Raw genomic sequence first — 19,022 nt, forward strand, 5'->3', positions numbered from 1 at the left:
TGGACCGGTATGTTAGCTACACTGTCCTTATGAACCACATAGCATATCATTACAGCAGTATGGACCGGTATGTTAACTACACTGTCCTTATGAACCACATAGCATATCATTACAGCAGTATGGACCGGTATGTTAGCTAGCTACACTGTCCTTATGAACCACATAGCATATCATTACAGCAGTATGGACCGGTATGTTAGCTAGCTACGCTGTCCTTATGAACCACATAGCATATCATTACAGCAGTATGGACCGGTATGTTAGCTACACTGTCCTTATGAACCACATAGCATATCATTACAGCAGTATGGACCGGTATGTTAGCTACACTGTCCTTATGAACCACATAGCATATCATTACAGCAGTATGGACCGGTATGTTAGCTAGCTACGCTGTCCTTATGAACCACATAGCATATCATTACAGCAGTATGGACCGGTATGTTAGCTAGCTACACTGTCCTTATGAACCACATAGCATATCATTACAGCAGTATGGACCGGTATGTTAGCTAGCTACACTGTCCTTATGAACCACATAGCATATCATTACAGCAGTATGTACCGGTATGTTAGCTAGCTACACTGTCCTTATGAACCACATAGCATATCATTACAGCAGTATGGACCGGTATGTTAGCTACACTGTCCTTATGAACCACATAACATATCATTACAGCAGTATGGACCGGTATGTTAGCTACACTGTCCTTATGAACCACATAGCATATCATTACAGCAGTATGGACCGGTATGTTAGCTAGCTACACTGTCCTTATGAACCACATAGCATATCATTACAGCAGTATGGACCGGTATGTTAGCTAGCTACACTGTCCTTATGAACCACACAGCATATCATCACAGCAGTATGGACCGGTATGTTAGCTAGCTACCCTGTCCTTATGAACCACATAGCATATCATTACAGCAGTATGGACCGGTATGTTAGCTACACTGTCCTTATGAACCACATAGCATATCATTACAGCAGTATGGACCGGTATGTTAGCTACACTGTCCTTATGAACCACATAGCATATCATTACAGCAGTATGGACCGGTATGTTAGCTAGCTACGCTGTCCTTATGAACCACATAGCATATCATTACAGCAGTATGTACCGGTATGTTAGCTAGCTACACTGTCCTTATGAACCACATAGCATATCATTACAGCAGTATGGACCGGTATGTTAGCTACACTGTCCTTATGAACCACATAGCATATCATTACAGCAGTATGGACCGGTATGTTAGCTACACTGTCCTTATGAACCACATAACATATCATTACAGCAGTATGGACCGGTATGTTAGCTACACTGTCCTTATTAACCACATAGCATATCATTACAGCAGTATGGACCGGTATGTTAGCTAGCTACACTGTCCTTATGAACCACATAGCATATCATTACAGCAGTATGTACCGGTATGTTAGCTACACTGTCCTTATGAACCACATAGCATATCATTACAGCAGTATGGACCGGTATGTTAACTACACTGTCCTTATGAACCACATAGCATATCATTACAGCAGTATGGACCGGTATGTTAGCTACACTGTCCTTATGAACCACATAGCATATCATTACAGCAGTATGTACCGGTATGTTAGCTACACTGTCCTTATGAACCACATAGCATATCATTACAGCAGTATGGACCGGTATGTTAGTTAGCTACGCTGTCCTTATGAACCACATAGCATATCATTACAGCAGTATGGACCGGTATGTTAGCTACACTGTCCTTATGAACCACATAACATATCATTACAGCAGTATAGACCGGAAAGTTAGCTAGCTACCTAACATTAGTTGGCTACTAATACATCAAACTTGCCAGTATATTAACTCTCTGCTATCTAACTAACTACCCAGCGTTTATTGACTTGATTATTCACGTCATTCTTAGCTAAGTAAAACGAAATATATTTTTGCTTATAACTGAATCATTTGTAAAAAATAAAAAAAATAAAAAAAACTGTAGTAAATCTGTACAACCAAAATACATTTGGGATCTACATCTAAAGTTACATTAAGGTTATATACACTTTTCCCCCTATCCATATTATCCTTCACAAGTAGTCTTCATTCAAACCCTACCATTAAGAATGATGTATAGTCGCTTTGTGTTCTCAATGGACGTTGTTAATTCTGATTTCAGAGCACTCTCATTCTGCCAGAGTGCAGAATAACTGATGAATTTACAAACGCTCAACATCCATTGAAAAAATTGCGTAATTAAATTGTTGTCAGCAGCACAGTTACAGTCACCAACGCTCTGGGTAACACGTAAACTGCCTAACCAGTTCTGCTAGGGAGAGTAACGTGGTCAGAGTGAGCTGTCACCAACGCTCTGGGTAACACGTAAACTGCCTAACCAGTTCTGCTAGGGAGAGTAACGTGGTCAGAGTGAGCTGTCACCAACGCTCTGGGTAACACGTAAACTGCCTAACCAGTTCTGCTAGGGAGAGTAACGTGGTCAGAGTGAGCTGTCACCAACGCTCTGGGTAACACGTAAACTGCCTAACCAGTTCTGCTAGGGAGAGTAACGTGGTCAGAGTGAGCTGTCACCAACGCTCTGGGTAACACGTAAACTGCCTAACCAGTTCTGCTAGGGAGAGTAACGTGGTCAGAGTGAGCTGTCACCAACGCTCTGGGTAACACGTAAACTGCCTAACCAGTTCTGCTAGGGAGAGTAACGTGGTCAGAGTGAGCTGTCACCAACGCTCTGGGTAACACGTAAACTGCCTAACCAGTTCTGCTAGGGAGAGTAACGTGGTCAGAGTGAGCTGTCACCAACGCTCTGGGTAACACGTAAACTGCCTAACCAGTTCTGCTAGGGAGAGTAACGTGGTCAGAGTGAGCTGTCACCAACGCTCTGGGTAACACGTAAACTGCCTAACCAGTTCTGCTAGGGAGAGTAACGTGGTCAGAGTGAGCTGTCACCAACGCTCTGGGTAACACGTAAACTGCCTAACCAGTTCTGCTAGGGAGAGTAACGTGGTCAGAGTGAGCTGTTCTCTCATTATGTGTCTGGAATTAGCTAGAATGCTAGCGAACGTTATTCAGTTATCTTGGGTGTTTGACTGCCGTTGTGAGGTCAGAATGCTCGGGTCAACCCTACTCCTTTTTGCGACTGAACTTAAAGAAAGTTTAAAAGTTATTGAAATGTTCCGCATTGACTGACCTTCATGTCTTAAAGTAACGATGGACTGTAGTTTCTCTTTGCTTATTTGAGCTGTTCTTGCCATAATATGGACATGGTCTTTTACCAAATAGGGCTGTCTTCTGTTTACCACCCCTACCTTGTCACAACACAGCTGATTGGCTCAAACCCATTAAGATGGAAAGAAATTCAGCAAATTCACTTTTAACAAGGCACACCTGTTAATTGAAATGCATTCCAGGTGACTATCTCATGAAGCTGGTTGAGAGAATGCCTAGAGTGTGCAAAGCTGTCATCAAGGTAAAGGGTGGCTACTTTGAAGAATCTCAAATCTCAAATATATTTTTATATGTTTAACACTTTTTTGGCTACTACATGATTCCACGTGTGTTATTTAATAGGTTTAATGTCTTCACTAATATTCTACAATGTAAAAAATAGTAAAAATAAAGAAAAACCCTGGAATGAGAAGGTATGTCCAAACTGTTGACTGGTACTTTATATCCAACATATGCATCAAATTGTATACCTAGACTTTACAGAAATACTAAAAATGTTGCATTGTATAATTAAAAAGTTTGACTGCAGAATGTATTAAGCTGCATTGACGCAATGACACCGTCGGTCTAATCTAGGCTGTACTAATATGTACCACACAAAACACACTGCAACGCTTCATTGAAAACGCAGCGTTCCATTGGAAAATGAATGTACTTCTGGCGAACCCAAAACGCAATGACCGTCGGTCTGATCCAACACCCCGAAACTCATGCATAGCTACCTGTGGCAGGGAGCAGGTGACAGGTCAGAGAGGAGCAGATCATGGATTTACTAAAAGGAATAAATTATTAATAATTTTGGGTTTCGTGCCGGGCCTTAAATGTGTCAGAAGCCATCGGGCCTGGGTAGGGCTCTAAAGTAGGACTGCTTTAATGAGGAAGTCACGGTTGATATAATGACCTGAGGCTAAGCAAACCGGTTTCATACCTTGGCTGACACTCCCTCACCCTGCTTAGAAACAAACACTTCGATATCCAATATTCCCTCAGTCAATACCGTCTATTCTCCTGACTAGGCATGGGTCGAACTACAGCCCCTGGGCCAAATGAAAACCTCAAGATACAACTGAACGGGAATAACTTCAAACGCGCCATTTGTAAGAAAAATGGATACCACAATAAGCCACAGGTATGTGGGATGATTGGCAGCTTAAATGTTATTTTTTGTGCATGAGTGATTTTCTGTAAAAAATAGCGATTAAAAACAAAAAACAACATAAACGGTAGGTTATTGTAACAATGTAGGCTAGGTTGACGATTTTATTTTTGCATGTCACACATGTAATATTTTGACAGTGGTTACATGATCGGTTTGTATCAAAACCATCTTGTGCTTGTGGAGGTTGGAATCAGCTAACGTTAGCTAGTTACTGTAGCTAGCTACATATCTGATTGATGGGCATGTTAATTGTCTGAACAGTCAAAACAGATTTATTTGCCCTCAAGTATTAAAAAAAACAACTTATTTGGCATGTCTTGTCACTTGCTCCTCCGTATCCACACTCATATCCATTTTCCTGGACCTTCTCTCCACCTTGGCAGTGCCATTTAATCACCGTAGCTATAAAGTCCTTAACCTTTTAAAATGTTAGGATCTTCCGGTCAAAGGCAACCTCCGCAGTGAAGTCCTATCCATCACCATTCACAAACCCTTTTCACAGCTGCTGCATATGAAATGCTCCGGATAGCCCTGACTTTGGCCACCTCGTTCTCTTTCACTCTTGTGGGGGATTCGAAAACACGTGGCTTCACGGTTCCCACTACAATTACAACATGTCACATGACATGATCTTTTCCACCACTTGGACATTTCCGCTTATCCCATCTGCAAACATTTGATACATGACCAAAAGCTTTACAGTGATCACACTGCATTGGTCTTGGGATAAATGCTCTGACACCTATAGTTAATATACCCTGCACTTGAATAGGGAGAGACTCTATATCAAAAAAACAAAATTACATAAACTCTTCACTTTTTTTCTTCATTCACAACGTGATTCGTCCGAGGAGCATCAATCACTCAGGAATATCTTTACATCTCTTCAACATCGACTTCCCACAATCCTCAGAAGAACAAAATAATCTTGTGTGTTTTGTTAATGAGGAGCAGCTGATTGGTTTACCAATTCTGGAGAATCCATTTGATATGTACAGTGCATTTGGAAAGTATTCAGACCCCTTGACTTTTCCACATTTTGTTACATTACAGCCTTATTCTAAACTGTATTAAATTGTTTTTCCCCCCTCATCAATAAACCCATAATGACAAAGTAAAAACAGGTTTTTAGAAATGTTTGCTAATATATAAAACATTTTAAACTGAAATTTGACATAAGTATTCAGACTTTTTACTCAGTACTTTGTTGAATCACCTTTGGCAGCGATTACAGCCTCGAGTCTTCTTGGGTATGACGCTGCAAGCTTGGCACACCTGTATTTGGGGAGTTTCTCCCATTCTTCTCTGCAGATCCTCTCAAGCTCTGTCAGGTTGGATGGGGAGCGTCGCTGCACAGCTATTTTCAGGTCTCTCCAGAGATGTTCGATCAGGTTCAAGTCAGGGCTCTGGCTGGGCAACTGAAGGACATTCAGAGACTTTCTCCGAAGCCACTCCTGCATTGTCTTGGCTGTGTGCTTAGGGTCGTTGTCCTGTTGAAAGGTGAACCTTCGCCCCAGTCTGAGGTCCTGAGTGCTCTGGAGCAGGTTTTCATCAAGGATCTCTCTGTACTTTGCTCCGTTCATCTTTCCCTCGATCCTGACTAGTCTCCCAGTCCCTGCCGCTGAAAAACATTGCCACAGCACGATGCTGCCACCACCATGCTTCACCGTAGGGATGGTGCCAGGTTTCCTCGAGACATGATGCTTGGCATTCAGGCCAAAGAGTTCAATATTGGTTTCAACAGACCAGAGAATCTTGTTTCTCATGGTCTGAGAGTCCCTTAGGTGCCTTTTGGCAAACTCCAAGCGGGCTGTCATGTGCCTTTTACTGAGGAGTGGCTTCCGTCTGGCCACTCTACCTTAAAAGCCTGATTGGTGGAGTGCTTTAGAGATGGTTGTCCGTCTGGAAGGTTCTCCCATCTCCACAGAGGAACTCTGGAGCTCTGTCAGAATTACCATCGGGTTCTTGGTCACCTCCCTGACCAAGGCCCTTCTCCCCCGATTGCTCAGTTTAGCCAGACAGCCAGCTCTAGGAAGAGTCTTGGTGGTTCCAAACCTCTTCCACTTAAGAATGATTGAGGCCACCGTGTTCTTGGGGACCTTCAATGCTGCAGAAATATTTTGGTACCCTTCCCCAGATCTGTGCCGCGACACAATCCTGTCTCGGAGCTTTACGGACAATTCTTTCAACCTCATGGCTTGATTTTTGCTCTGACATGCACTGTCAACTGTGGGACATGATTTGGAAAAGCACACACCTGTCTATATAATGTCCAATCAATTGAATTTACCACAGGTGGACTCCAATCAAGTTGTAGAAACATCTCAAGAATGATCAATGGAAACAGGATGCACCTGAGCTCAATTTCAAGTCTCATAGCAAAGAGTCTGAATACTTATGTAAATAAGGTATTTCTGTTTTTTATTTTTAATAAATTAGCACACAAAAAAAAAATAATAATCTGTTTTCGCTTCGTCATTATGGGGTATTGTGTGTAGATTGATTAATTAAATGAAAATCCTCAGCGATGTTAGAATAAGGCTGTAATGTAACAAAATGTGGACCAAGTCTGAATACTTTCCAAAGGCACTGTATCCAAACTGGTGGAGAGAGTGAAGCCTGTGAGAGGCCGCCTTGTTTAGATAAGGGACATTCTCATCGATATACTTTGCTCTGTGTTCTATTCTTTTGGACAATATTTCTAGTCTCCTTCATTTCCCCGCCGTTTTGTTCACGCTCACATCAGCGTCTGCTTCCGCCGTCTTTTCCATCTCAACGGGGATGGGCAACTGGCACCCCCCTCCCCCCTCTGTAGGCCCGCAGGCTTTCTGTTTAGGAACTCAATCGGGGGTCTCGATTTACTGTTAACAGTTAGAATAGTAGAATACACAAGGTACAATGTAGAAATGTAGTTGTGCACCATCGGTCACTCAGTTAGCTCGTGTCTTTTTAGGCTGGTAAGTTAGTCTAGCAGGCAGCTATCTAAATTTGTTAACGTGGTTGAATTACTGACCATTGTGGGGCCCATTGATCATCAGTTATCATATTAAAAACTGCAAACATTTGCCTCCACCTCATGGCAAAATTTGTGGAATTGAATGAAATTAATTATATTAAATTGCTAAATATTCTCTCCGCCCCATGGCAAAATGTACAGAAATTGCAGGTCACTTTTTTTTTTCTTGTCTTCGCTATCACAAAGTTGTAACGTCCTGACCAGAGTTCTTATGTGTTTTGCTTGTTTTAGTGTTGGTCAGGACGTGAGCTGGGTGGGAATTCTATGTTGTGTGTCTAGTTTGTCTGTTTCTGTGTCCAGCCTAATATGGTTCTCAATCAGAGACAGGTGTCAATCGTTGTCCCTGATTGAGAATCATATATAGGTGGCTTGTTTTGTGTTGGGGATTGTGGGTGGTTGTTTCCTGTCTCTGTGTTTTGTCTGCACCAGCTAGGACTGTATCGGTTTGCCACATTTTGTTGTTTTGTATCGTTGTAAGTGTTCACTGTTTTCATTTAATTAAACATGTTGAGCACTGGCTACGCTGCGTGTTGGTCCGATCCCTGCTACACCTCCTCTTCAGATGAAGAGGAGGAAGGCTGCCGTTACAAAAGTGAGCCGCTAAAATGTTTTGCTCGCAGGGCGGGTACGCAGACCCACTATCCACTGAGTTTCTTTTTATTTGTGGCCCCCATCCCCATTGCCCGTCCCTGGTCTAAAATGAGCAAACTGCCCGCACAGGGCCATGCAAAACAAAACTGCACAAGGGACGTCCCAAGGATCCCGGATTGTACTGACTGAAACTTCACCCTGGAGCCAGCTCACCCGTCATTACCGAGGTGTCATACAGGAGAGCTTTAATGAGAATGGAATTATTACATTCATGTCCAGTTTGAATGAGGAGATTCTAACTATTCTAACTAACAACACGATTCAGTCACGTCGGTGTCCTCATGCAGAGGGACCGTTGATATTAGTGGTGGTAAATATGTAATATTCACATTGGTGTACTCATGCAGAGGGACCGTTGATATTAGTGGTGGTAAATATGTAATATTCACGTTGGTGTACTCATGCAGAGAAACAGTTGATAGTAGTGTAATATTACACCTGAAAATGTGTTTTAATTGTGTTTTTACACTAAGATATTGTAAGTACTTTTCCTATCGCAGTGGCACAGTGCACATATCCAAACACACACCATTTCTGTGTTGCATACCATGAAGCCAGACAGCATTCCTGTGTTGCATACCATGAAGCCAGACAGCATTAATTCTGACAACTGCTGACTGTATATCAAGGTCATGCTGACGTGAGGCTAGGGCTATGTTCTAACAGGTGTCTCCATCCATCGGCCTCGTTCACAATCATTAGTGCGTACGGATTTATGACAAGAAATCATTGTCACGCAAGTTAGTATGGCTATGCAGCGAAGGTACCCCTTCTGTCCAATAACTTCACACTACAAAAAGTTTTGAGTCACGACGGCTCGTTTTCAAGGAACAGACAGACGTTAACGCGCTCCTGCAGATTACCGCTGGGTTTCTCAAAACGGTAACAAGATTACATGATTACATGCTCCAACTATTACATGATTACATGCTCCAACTATTACATGATTACATGATTACATGCACAAACTATTACATGATTACATGATTACATGCTCCAACTATTACATGATTACATGCTCCAACTATTACATGATTAAATGATTACATGCTCCAACTATTACATGATTACATGCTCCAACTATTACATGATTACATGATTACATGCTCCAACTATTACATGATTAAATGATTACATGCTCCAACTATTACATGATTACATGCTCCAACTATTACATGATTACATGATTACATGCTCCAACTATTACATGATTAAATGATTACATGCTCCAACTATTACATGATTACATGCTCCAACTATTACATGATTACATGCTCCAACTATTAAATGATTACATGCTCCAACTATTACATGATTACATGCTCCAACTATTACATGATTACATGCTCCAACTATTAAATGATTACATGCTCCAACTATTACATGATTACATGCTCCAACTATTACATGATTACATGCTCCAACTATTACATGATTACATGCTCCAACTATTACATGATTACATGCTCCAACTATTACATGATTACATGCACCAACTATTACATGATTACATGCACCAACTATTACATGATTACATGCTCCAACTATTACATGATTACATGATTACATGCACAAACTATTACATGATTACATGATTACATGCTCCAACTATTACATGATTACATGCACAAACTATTACATGATTACATGATTACATGCACCAACTATTACATGATTACATGCTCCAACTATTACATGATTACATGCTCCAACTATTACATGATTACATGCTCCAACTATTACATGATTACATGCTCCAACTATTACATGATTACATGCACCAACTATTACATGATTACATGCTCCAACTATTACATGATTACATGCTCCAACTATTACATGATTACATGATTACATGCTCCAACTATTACATGATTACACGCACAAACTATTACATGATTACATGATTACATGCTCCAACTATTACATGATTACATGCTCCAACTATTACATGATTACATGCTCCAACTATTACATGACTACATGCTCCAACTATTACATGATTACATGATTACATGCACCAACTATTACATGATTACATGATTACATGCACCAACTATTACATGATTACATGATTACATGCTCCAACTATCACATGATTACATGCACCAACTATTACATGATTACATGCTCCAACTATTACATGATTACATGCTCCAACTATTACATGATTACATGATTACATGCTCCAACTATTACATGATTACATGCTCCAACTATTACATGATTACATGATTACATGATTACATGCTCCAACTATTACATGATTACATGCTCCAACTATTACATGATTACATGATTACATGATTACATGCTCCAACTATTACATGATTACATGATTACATGCTCCAACTATTACATGATTACATGATTACACGCTCCAACTATTACATGATTACATGATTACATGCTCCAACTATTACATGATTACATGATTACACGCTCCAACTATTACATGATTACATGCTCCAACTATTACATGATTACATGATTACACGCTCCAACTATTACATGATTACATGATTACACGCTCCAACTATTACATGATTACATGATTACATGATTACATGCTCCAACTATTACATGATTACATGCACCAACTATTACATGATTACATGCTCCAACTATTACATGATTACATGCTCCAACTATTACATGATTACATGATTACATGCTCCAACTATTACATGATTACATGCTCCAACTATTACATGATTACACGCTCCAACTATTACATGATTACATGATTACATGCACCAACTATTACATGATTACATGCTCCAACTATTACATGATTACATGATTACATGCTCCAACTATTACATGATTACATGCTCCAACTATTACATGATTACATGCTCCAACTATTGCATGATTACATGCACCAACTATTACATGATTACATGCACCAACTATTACATGATTACATGCTCCAACTATTACATGATTACATGCACCAACTATTACATGATTACATGCTCCAACTATTACATGATTACATGCTCCAACTATTACATGATTACATGATTACACGCTCCAACTATTACATGATTACATGCTCCAACTATTACATGATTACATGATTACATGCTCCAACTATTACATGATTACATGATTACATGCTCCAACTATTGCATGATTACATGCTCCAACTATTACATGATTACATGCTCCAACTATTACATGATTACATGCTCCAACTATTACATGATTACATGATTACACGCTCCAACTATTACATGATTACATGATTACATGCTCCAACTATTACATGATTACATGCACCAACTATTACATGATTACATGATTACATGCTCCAACTATTACATGATTACATGATTACATGCTCCAACTATTACATGATTACATGCACCAACTATTACATGATTACATGATTACATGCTCCAACTATTACATGATTACATGCACCAACTATTACATGATTACATGCTCCAACTATTACATGATTACATGCTCCAACTATTACATGATTACATGCTCCAACTATTACATGATTACATGCTCCAACTATTACATGATTACATGCACCAACTATTACATGATTACATGCACCAACTATTACATGATTACATGCACCAACTATTACATGATTACATGCTCCAACTATTAAATGATTACATGCTCCAACTATTACATGATTACATGATTACATGCTCCAACTATTACATGATTACATGATTACATGCTCCAACTATTACATGATTACATGCACCAACTATTACATGATTACATGCTCCAACTATTACATGATTACATGCTCCAACTATTACATGATTACATGATTACATGCTCCAACTATTACATGATTACATGATTACACGCTCCAACTATTACATGATTACATGCACCAACTATTACATGATTACATGCTCCAACTATTACATGATTACATGCACCAACTATTACATGATTACATGCTCCAACTATTACATGATTACATGATTACATGCTCCAACTATTACATGATTACATGCTCCAACTATTACATGATTACATGATTACATGCTCCAACTATTACATGATTACATGATTACATGCTCCAACTATTACATGATTACATGCTCCAACTATTACATGATTACATGATTACACGCTCCAACTATTACATGATTACATGATTACACGCTCCAACTATTAAATGATTACATGCTCCAACTATTACATGATTACATGATTACACGCTCCAACTATTACATGATTACATGCTCCAACTATTACATGATTACATGATTACACGCTCCAACTATTACATGATTACATGATTACATGCTCCAACTATTACATGATTACATGCTCCAACTATTACATGATTACATGCTCCAACTATTACATGATTACATGCTCCAACTATTACATGATTACATGCTCCAACTATTACATGATTACATGCACCAACTATTACATGATTACATGCACCAACTATTACATGACTACATGCTCCAACTATTACATGATTACACGCTCCAACTATTACATGATTACATGATTACACGCTCCAACTATTAAATGATTACATGCTCCAACTATTACATGATTACATGCTCCAACTATTACATGATTACATGCACCAACTATTACATGATTACATGCTCCAACTATTACATGATTACATGCTCCAACTATTACATGATTACATGATTACATGCACCAACTATTACATGATTACATGCTCCAACTATTACATGATTACATGCTCCAACTATTACATGATTACATGCTCCAACTATTACATGATTACATGCTCCAACTATTACATGATTACATGATTACATGCTCCAACTATTACATGATTACATGCTCCAACTATTACATGATTACATGATTACATGCTCCAACTATTACATGATTACATGATTACATGCACCAACTATTACATGATTACACGCTCCAACTATTACATGATTACATGCTCCAACTATTACATGATTACATGATTACATGCTCCAACTATTACATGATTACATGCACCAACTATTACATGATTACATGATTACATGCACCAACTATTACATGATTACATGCTCCAACTATTACATGATTACATGATTACATGCGCCAACTATTACATGATTACACGCTCCAACTATTACATGATTACATGCTCCAACTATTACATGATTACATGATTACATGCACCAACTATTACATGATTACATGCTCCAACTATTACATGATTACATGCTCCAACTATTACATGATTACATGCTCCAACTATTACATGATTACATGCTCCAACTATTACATGATTACATGCTCCAACTATTACATGATTACATGCACCAACTATTACATGATTACATGCACCAACTATTACATGATTACACGCTCCAACTATTACATGATTGCAACGAAAAACCAACAAGGACAAACCAGCATATCAGTTGATCTGTCATTGTTACCGTTGTCAAGGAATTATGATCCAAACAGATGGTCTACATTCTCTACTCCTGCCCCCAATGAAATATCGACCTGTCAGGAGCATCGGAAACCATAAAACTGATTAATGTAAAATACTTATTTGAGTATTTAAGAATATGGAAGTAGTAGGCCTATTTCATTCAAATGTTTCGTCTTAAATGGCAAAATAATATAATGCTATTCGAAATAATTTGTATACATTTTCATTTGATAAAAAAATGGATTATACACAGTTGAAGTTGGAAGTTTACATAAACTTAGGTTGGAGTCATTAAAACTAGTTTTTCAACCACTCCACAAATTTCTTGTTAACAAACTATAGTTCTGGCAAGTCAGTTAGGACATCTACTTTGTGCATGACACAAGTAATTTTTTCAACATTTGTTTACAGACCAGATTATTTCACTGTATCACAATTCCAGTGGGTCAGAAGTTTACATACACTAAGTTCACTGTGCCTTTCAACAGCTTGGAAAAGTCCAGAAAATGATGTAATGTCTTTAGAAGCTTCTGATAGGCTAATTGACATCATTTGAGTCAATTGGTGGTGTACCTGTGGATGTATTTCAATGCCTACCTTCAAACTCAGTGCCTCTTTGTTTGACATCATGTGAAAATCAAAAGAAATCAGCCAAGACCTCAGAAAAAAATATTGTAAACCTCCAAGTCTGGTTCATCCTTGGGAGCAATTTCCAAACGCCTGAAGGTAACACGTTCATCTTTACAAAAAAATAGTAAAAAAAAAAAATAGCAAGTATAAACACCATGGGACTACGCAGCCGTCATACCGCTCAGGAAGGAGACGCGTTCTGTCTCCTAGAGATGAACGTACTTTGGTGCGAAAAGTGCAAATCAATCCCAGAACTACAGCAAAGGATCTTGTGAAGATGCTGGAGGAAACGGGTACAAACGTATCTATATCCACAGTAAAACGAGTCCTATATCGGCATAACCTGAAAGGCCGCTCAGCAAGGAAGAAGCCACTGCTCCAAAACCACCATAAAAAAGACAGACTACTTTGTCCCCAACTGCACATGGGGACAAAGACCGTACTTTTTGGAGAAATGCCCTCTGGTCTGATGAAACAAAAATAGAACTGTTTGGCCATAATGACCATCGTTATGTTTGGAGGAAAAAGGGGGAGGCTTGCAAGCCAGAGAACACCATGCCAACCGTGAAGCACGGGGGTGGCAGCATCATGTTGTGGGTGTGCTTTGCTGCAGGAGGGACTGGTGCACTTCACAAAATAGATGACATCATGAGGGAGGAAAATTATATAGATAATTTGAAGCAACATCTCAAGACATCAATCAGGAAGTTAAAGCTTGGTCGCAAATGGGTCTTCTAAATGGACAATGACCCCAAGCATACTTCCAAATTTGTGGCAAAATGGCTTAAGGACAACAAAGTCAAGGTATTGGAGTGGCCATCACAAAGCCCTGACATCAGTCCTATAGAACATTTGTGGGCAGAACTGAAAAAGCAGGCCTACAAACCTGACTCAGATACACCAGCTCTGTCAGGAGGAATGGGCCAAAATTCACCCAACTTATTGTGGGAAGCTTGTGGAAGGCTACCTGAAACGTTTGACCCAAGTTAAACAATGTAAAGGCAATGCTACCAAATACTAATTGAGTGTATGTAAACTTCCGACCCACTGGGAATGTAATGAAATAAATAAAAGCTGAAATAAATCATTCTCTCTACTATTATTCTGACATTTCACATTCTTAAAATAAAGTGGTGATCCTAACTGACCTAAAACAGGGAATTTTTCCTAGGATTAAATGTCAGGAATTGTGACAAACTGAGTTTAAACGTATTTGGCTAAGGTGTATGTAAACTTCCGACTTCAACTGTAGATATTCCATATATAATTGGCCGTTTACAGCTACAATAGTCATTTACATTTAAAAATGTCTACACTGTATTTCGGATCAATTTGATGTTATTTTAAATGTACAAAAAAAGTTGCTTTTCTTTAAAAAACAAGGACATTTCTAAGTGACCCCAAACTTTTGAATGATTATGTATGTCACAAGTCATTTATCATCTTTAAAAAAATATTTTCCTTTATAACCCTAACTAGTGAACAACAGGCCTTTATTTCCAGCTCATACATACTATATACATTTTATGGACACAGTCTATTTTACAATAGTTATATTTTGTTTTTACTCCTGTCCTTCCTCACATCTATTTCTGATGTCCATCTGGTTTGATTTCTCTTTGCCATATCTTTCAAACTCTTTCACACAAATTGTTAATCTATATACGTTTAACGGACATTAGTTGTCTTGTTATTATTCAAGTCCCAACCTTCTGCTCCATTCAACTCCTCCCATCTATCTCTTAACACGATTCATACCTTCTGCTCCATTCAACTCCTCCCATCTATCTCTTAACACGATTCATACCTTCTGCTCCATTCAACTCCTCCCATCTATCTCTTAACACGATTCATACCTTCTGATCCATTCAACTCCTCCCATCTATCTCTTAACACGATTCATACCTTCTGCTCCATTCAACTCCTCCCATCTATCTCTTAACACGATTCATACCTTCTGCTCCATTCAACTCCTCCCATCTATCTCTTAACACGATTCATACCTTCTGCTCCATTCAACTCCTCCCATCTATCTCTTAACACGATTCATACCTTCTGCTCCATTCAACTCCTCCCATCTATCTCTTAACACGATTCATACCTTCTGCTCCATTCAACTCCTCCCATCTATCTCTTAACACCATCCATTTTGGATTCATTTTTACCATCTATTTTTCAACTGCTCTTCTTCCTCTAGAACGGCAGTAATGGCGCTGGTCCCCGCTCCAGTCGGCAGAGGTTTCAGAGACCAGAATCCTTTGAGCAGGCTCCCATGTACGTAGCCGTGATGACATACCTGGGGTTCGGCATCGTCACACTATTTGGGTATTTCAGAGACTTCCTCAGAGCAGTGGGCCTGGAGAAATGCCACATCGCCAAGGAGAGAGAGGAGCAGAAGGTGAGTGTGTGTGTACAGTGCATTCGGAAAGTATTCAGACCCCTTGACTTTTCCACATTTTGTTACGTTACAGCCTTATTCTAAAATGGATTAAATAGTTTTTTCCCCCCTCATCAATCTACACACAATACCCCAAAATGACAAAGCAAAAACAGTTTTTGTTTTTGGAAATGTATAAAAAATAAATAAAAGGAAATATCACATTTTCGGAAGTATTCAGACCCTTTAACTAAGTACTTTGTTGAAGCCTCTTTGGCAGCGATTACAGCCTCCAGTCTTCTTGGGTATGATGCTACAAGCTTGGTACACCTGTATTTGGGGAGTTTCTCCCATTCTTCTCCGCAGGTCCTCTCAAGCTCTGTCAGGTTGGATGGGAGCGTTGCTGCACAGCTATTTTAGGTCTCTCCAAAGATGTTCGATCGGGTTCAAGTTCGGGCTCTGGCTGGGCCACTCAAGGACATTCAGAGCCACTCCTGCTTTGTCTTGGCTGTGGTTTTAGGGTCGTTGTCCTGTTGGAAGGTGAACCTTCGCCCCATTCTGAGGTCCTGTGCAGTCTGGAGAAGGTTTTCATCAAGGATCTCTCTGTACTTTGCTCAGTTCATCTTTCCCTTGATCCTGACTAGTCTCCCAGTCCCTGCCGCTGAGAAACATCCCAACAGAATGATGCTGCCACCACCGTGCTTCACCATGTTGATGGTGCCTGGTTTCCTCCAGACGTGACACTTGGCATTCAGGCCAATGGGTTCAATCTTGGTTTCATCAGACCAGAGAATCTTGTTTCTCATGGTCTGAGAGTCCTTTAGGTGCCTTTTGGCAAACTCCAAGCGGGCTGTCGTGCCTTTTACTGAGGAGTGGCTTCTGTCTGGCCACTCTACCATAGACGCCTGATTGGTGGCGTGCTGCAGAGATGGTTGTTCTTCTGAAAGGTTCTCCCATCTCCACAGAGGAACTCTGGAACTCTGTCAGAGTGACCATCGGGTTCTTGGTAACCTCCCTGACCAAATCCCTTCTCCCCCGATAGCTCAGTTTCGCTAAGAGCCAAGCTCTAGAAGAGTCCTTGACGGTTCCGAACTTCTCCGATTTAATAATTTATGGAGGCCATTTTGTTCTTGGGGACCATGAATGACGCAGACATTTTTTGGTAACCTTCCCCAAATCTGTGCCTCGACACAATCCTGTCTCGAAGCTGTACATTCAATTCCTTCGACCTCATGGCTTGGTTTTTTCTCTGACATACACTGTCATCTGTGGGACCTTATATAGACAGGTGTGTCCCTTTACAAATCAACTATCCAATCAAATTAGTTTACGGCAGGTGGATTCCAATCAAGTTGTAGAAACATCTCAAGGATGATCTATTGAAACAGGATGCACCTGAGCTCAATTTCGAATCCAATAGCAAAGGGTCTGAATACTTATGTAAATAAGGTATATTTGTTTTAGATTTTTTATTTTTATACATTTGTTAAAAATGTCTAAAACCTGTTTTTGCTTTGTCATAATGGGGGTATTGTGTGTAGATTGAGGGTAAATTTAATAAATTTTAGAATATAGCTTTAACGTAACAATGTAGAAAAAGTCAAGAATACATTCTGAATAAACTGATATATGACTTCAGGGTACCAGTTAACATTTCTTGTAATGGAGCAAAATAATTAATAATAATTAGCCATTTGTTTTCATGTCATTACATTTAAGATATACATTAAGGGTGTCTATGTTGTTAGCGTGATCAAGATAATTAACCTACTTTGTGGACAACATTAAATCAACATTAAATCAACATTTCTGAAGTACGCTTACAGTTCGTGTACGTTTTGATCGTTTGTTTTCCGAGAGAAAACGGAGCAATTGGGACCGTGAAAACAGTCTGTTTATTCGTTTTTGGAAAAAAAAATTAAATGTTTTTTTTTCATATAAACCCCAAAACTACTTGATATTTTGATGTTCAAATGTGGGTGGGGTTAAATGTGGACTGCCTAGTCAACACTTCCTGTCCTTTCAAAGTAAGAGGTCACCCTTCTGACTCAAGTCTATGAATTAATTGATTAATAGCTGCCCATACGTGCCAAGATAAGGTACACATTTTCTGCTCAAGATGTAGTGTGTATTGACTTATTAGTGAACTGCTGTAACTGTAAATGTTCATTGTTGGACATAAAAGAGTGTAAAAACACCAGGAAATCAGCTCCATTTGATGTTCATTTTAGAAATATGTTCCCAAGTATCCCCACGCATAATAGCGGGATATGATCGTATTCCAATGTGAGCAAGGTTTGAAATGATTATGTTTTAGTCAAATATTATATCTTTGGTCAATTTGCAGTCTACAAACGATTTGTAGATATGGGTTCTAGATATGGGTTCAGCTGTCAGAATGTTATTGTTGTTGTAAATTCAAAGCGTTTCAATCTGTTTCAACCCCCCCCCCCCCTTAAAAGATTTAGATGCACTATTGTAAAGTGGCTGTTCCACTGGATGTCATAAGGTGAATGCACCAATTTGTAAGT

The 19,022-nt window shown here is 39.3% G+C and overlaps 1 protein-coding gene across 1 annotated transcript in view; it reads left to right on the forward strand.

Annotated features, from left to right (window-relative positions):
* Nucleotides 1–4,135: 4,135 nt before the first annotated feature.
* LOC129828547 (serine palmitoyltransferase 3-like) overlaps nt 4,136–19,022 on the forward strand; it is a 138,487-nt gene continuing 123,600 nt past the window's right edge. The window contains exons 1-2 of the mRNA XM_055889570.1: nt 4,136–4,368; nt 16,312–16,512. Of these exons, the coding sequence (XP_055745545.1) occupies nt 4,258–4,368; nt 16,312–16,512 (312 nt within the window). The 5' untranslated portion in view covers nt 4,136–4,257. The remainder of the gene's footprint in view (nt 4,369–16,311; nt 16,513–19,022) is intronic.

The sequence above is a fragment of the Salvelinus fontinalis genome, chromosome 30, assembly GCF_029448725.1.
Source record: "Salvelinus fontinalis isolate EN_2023a chromosome 30, ASM2944872v1, whole genome shotgun sequence".
In the NCBI taxonomy this organism is placed as follows: domain Eukaryota; kingdom Metazoa; phylum Chordata; class Actinopteri; order Salmoniformes; family Salmonidae; genus Salvelinus; species Salvelinus fontinalis.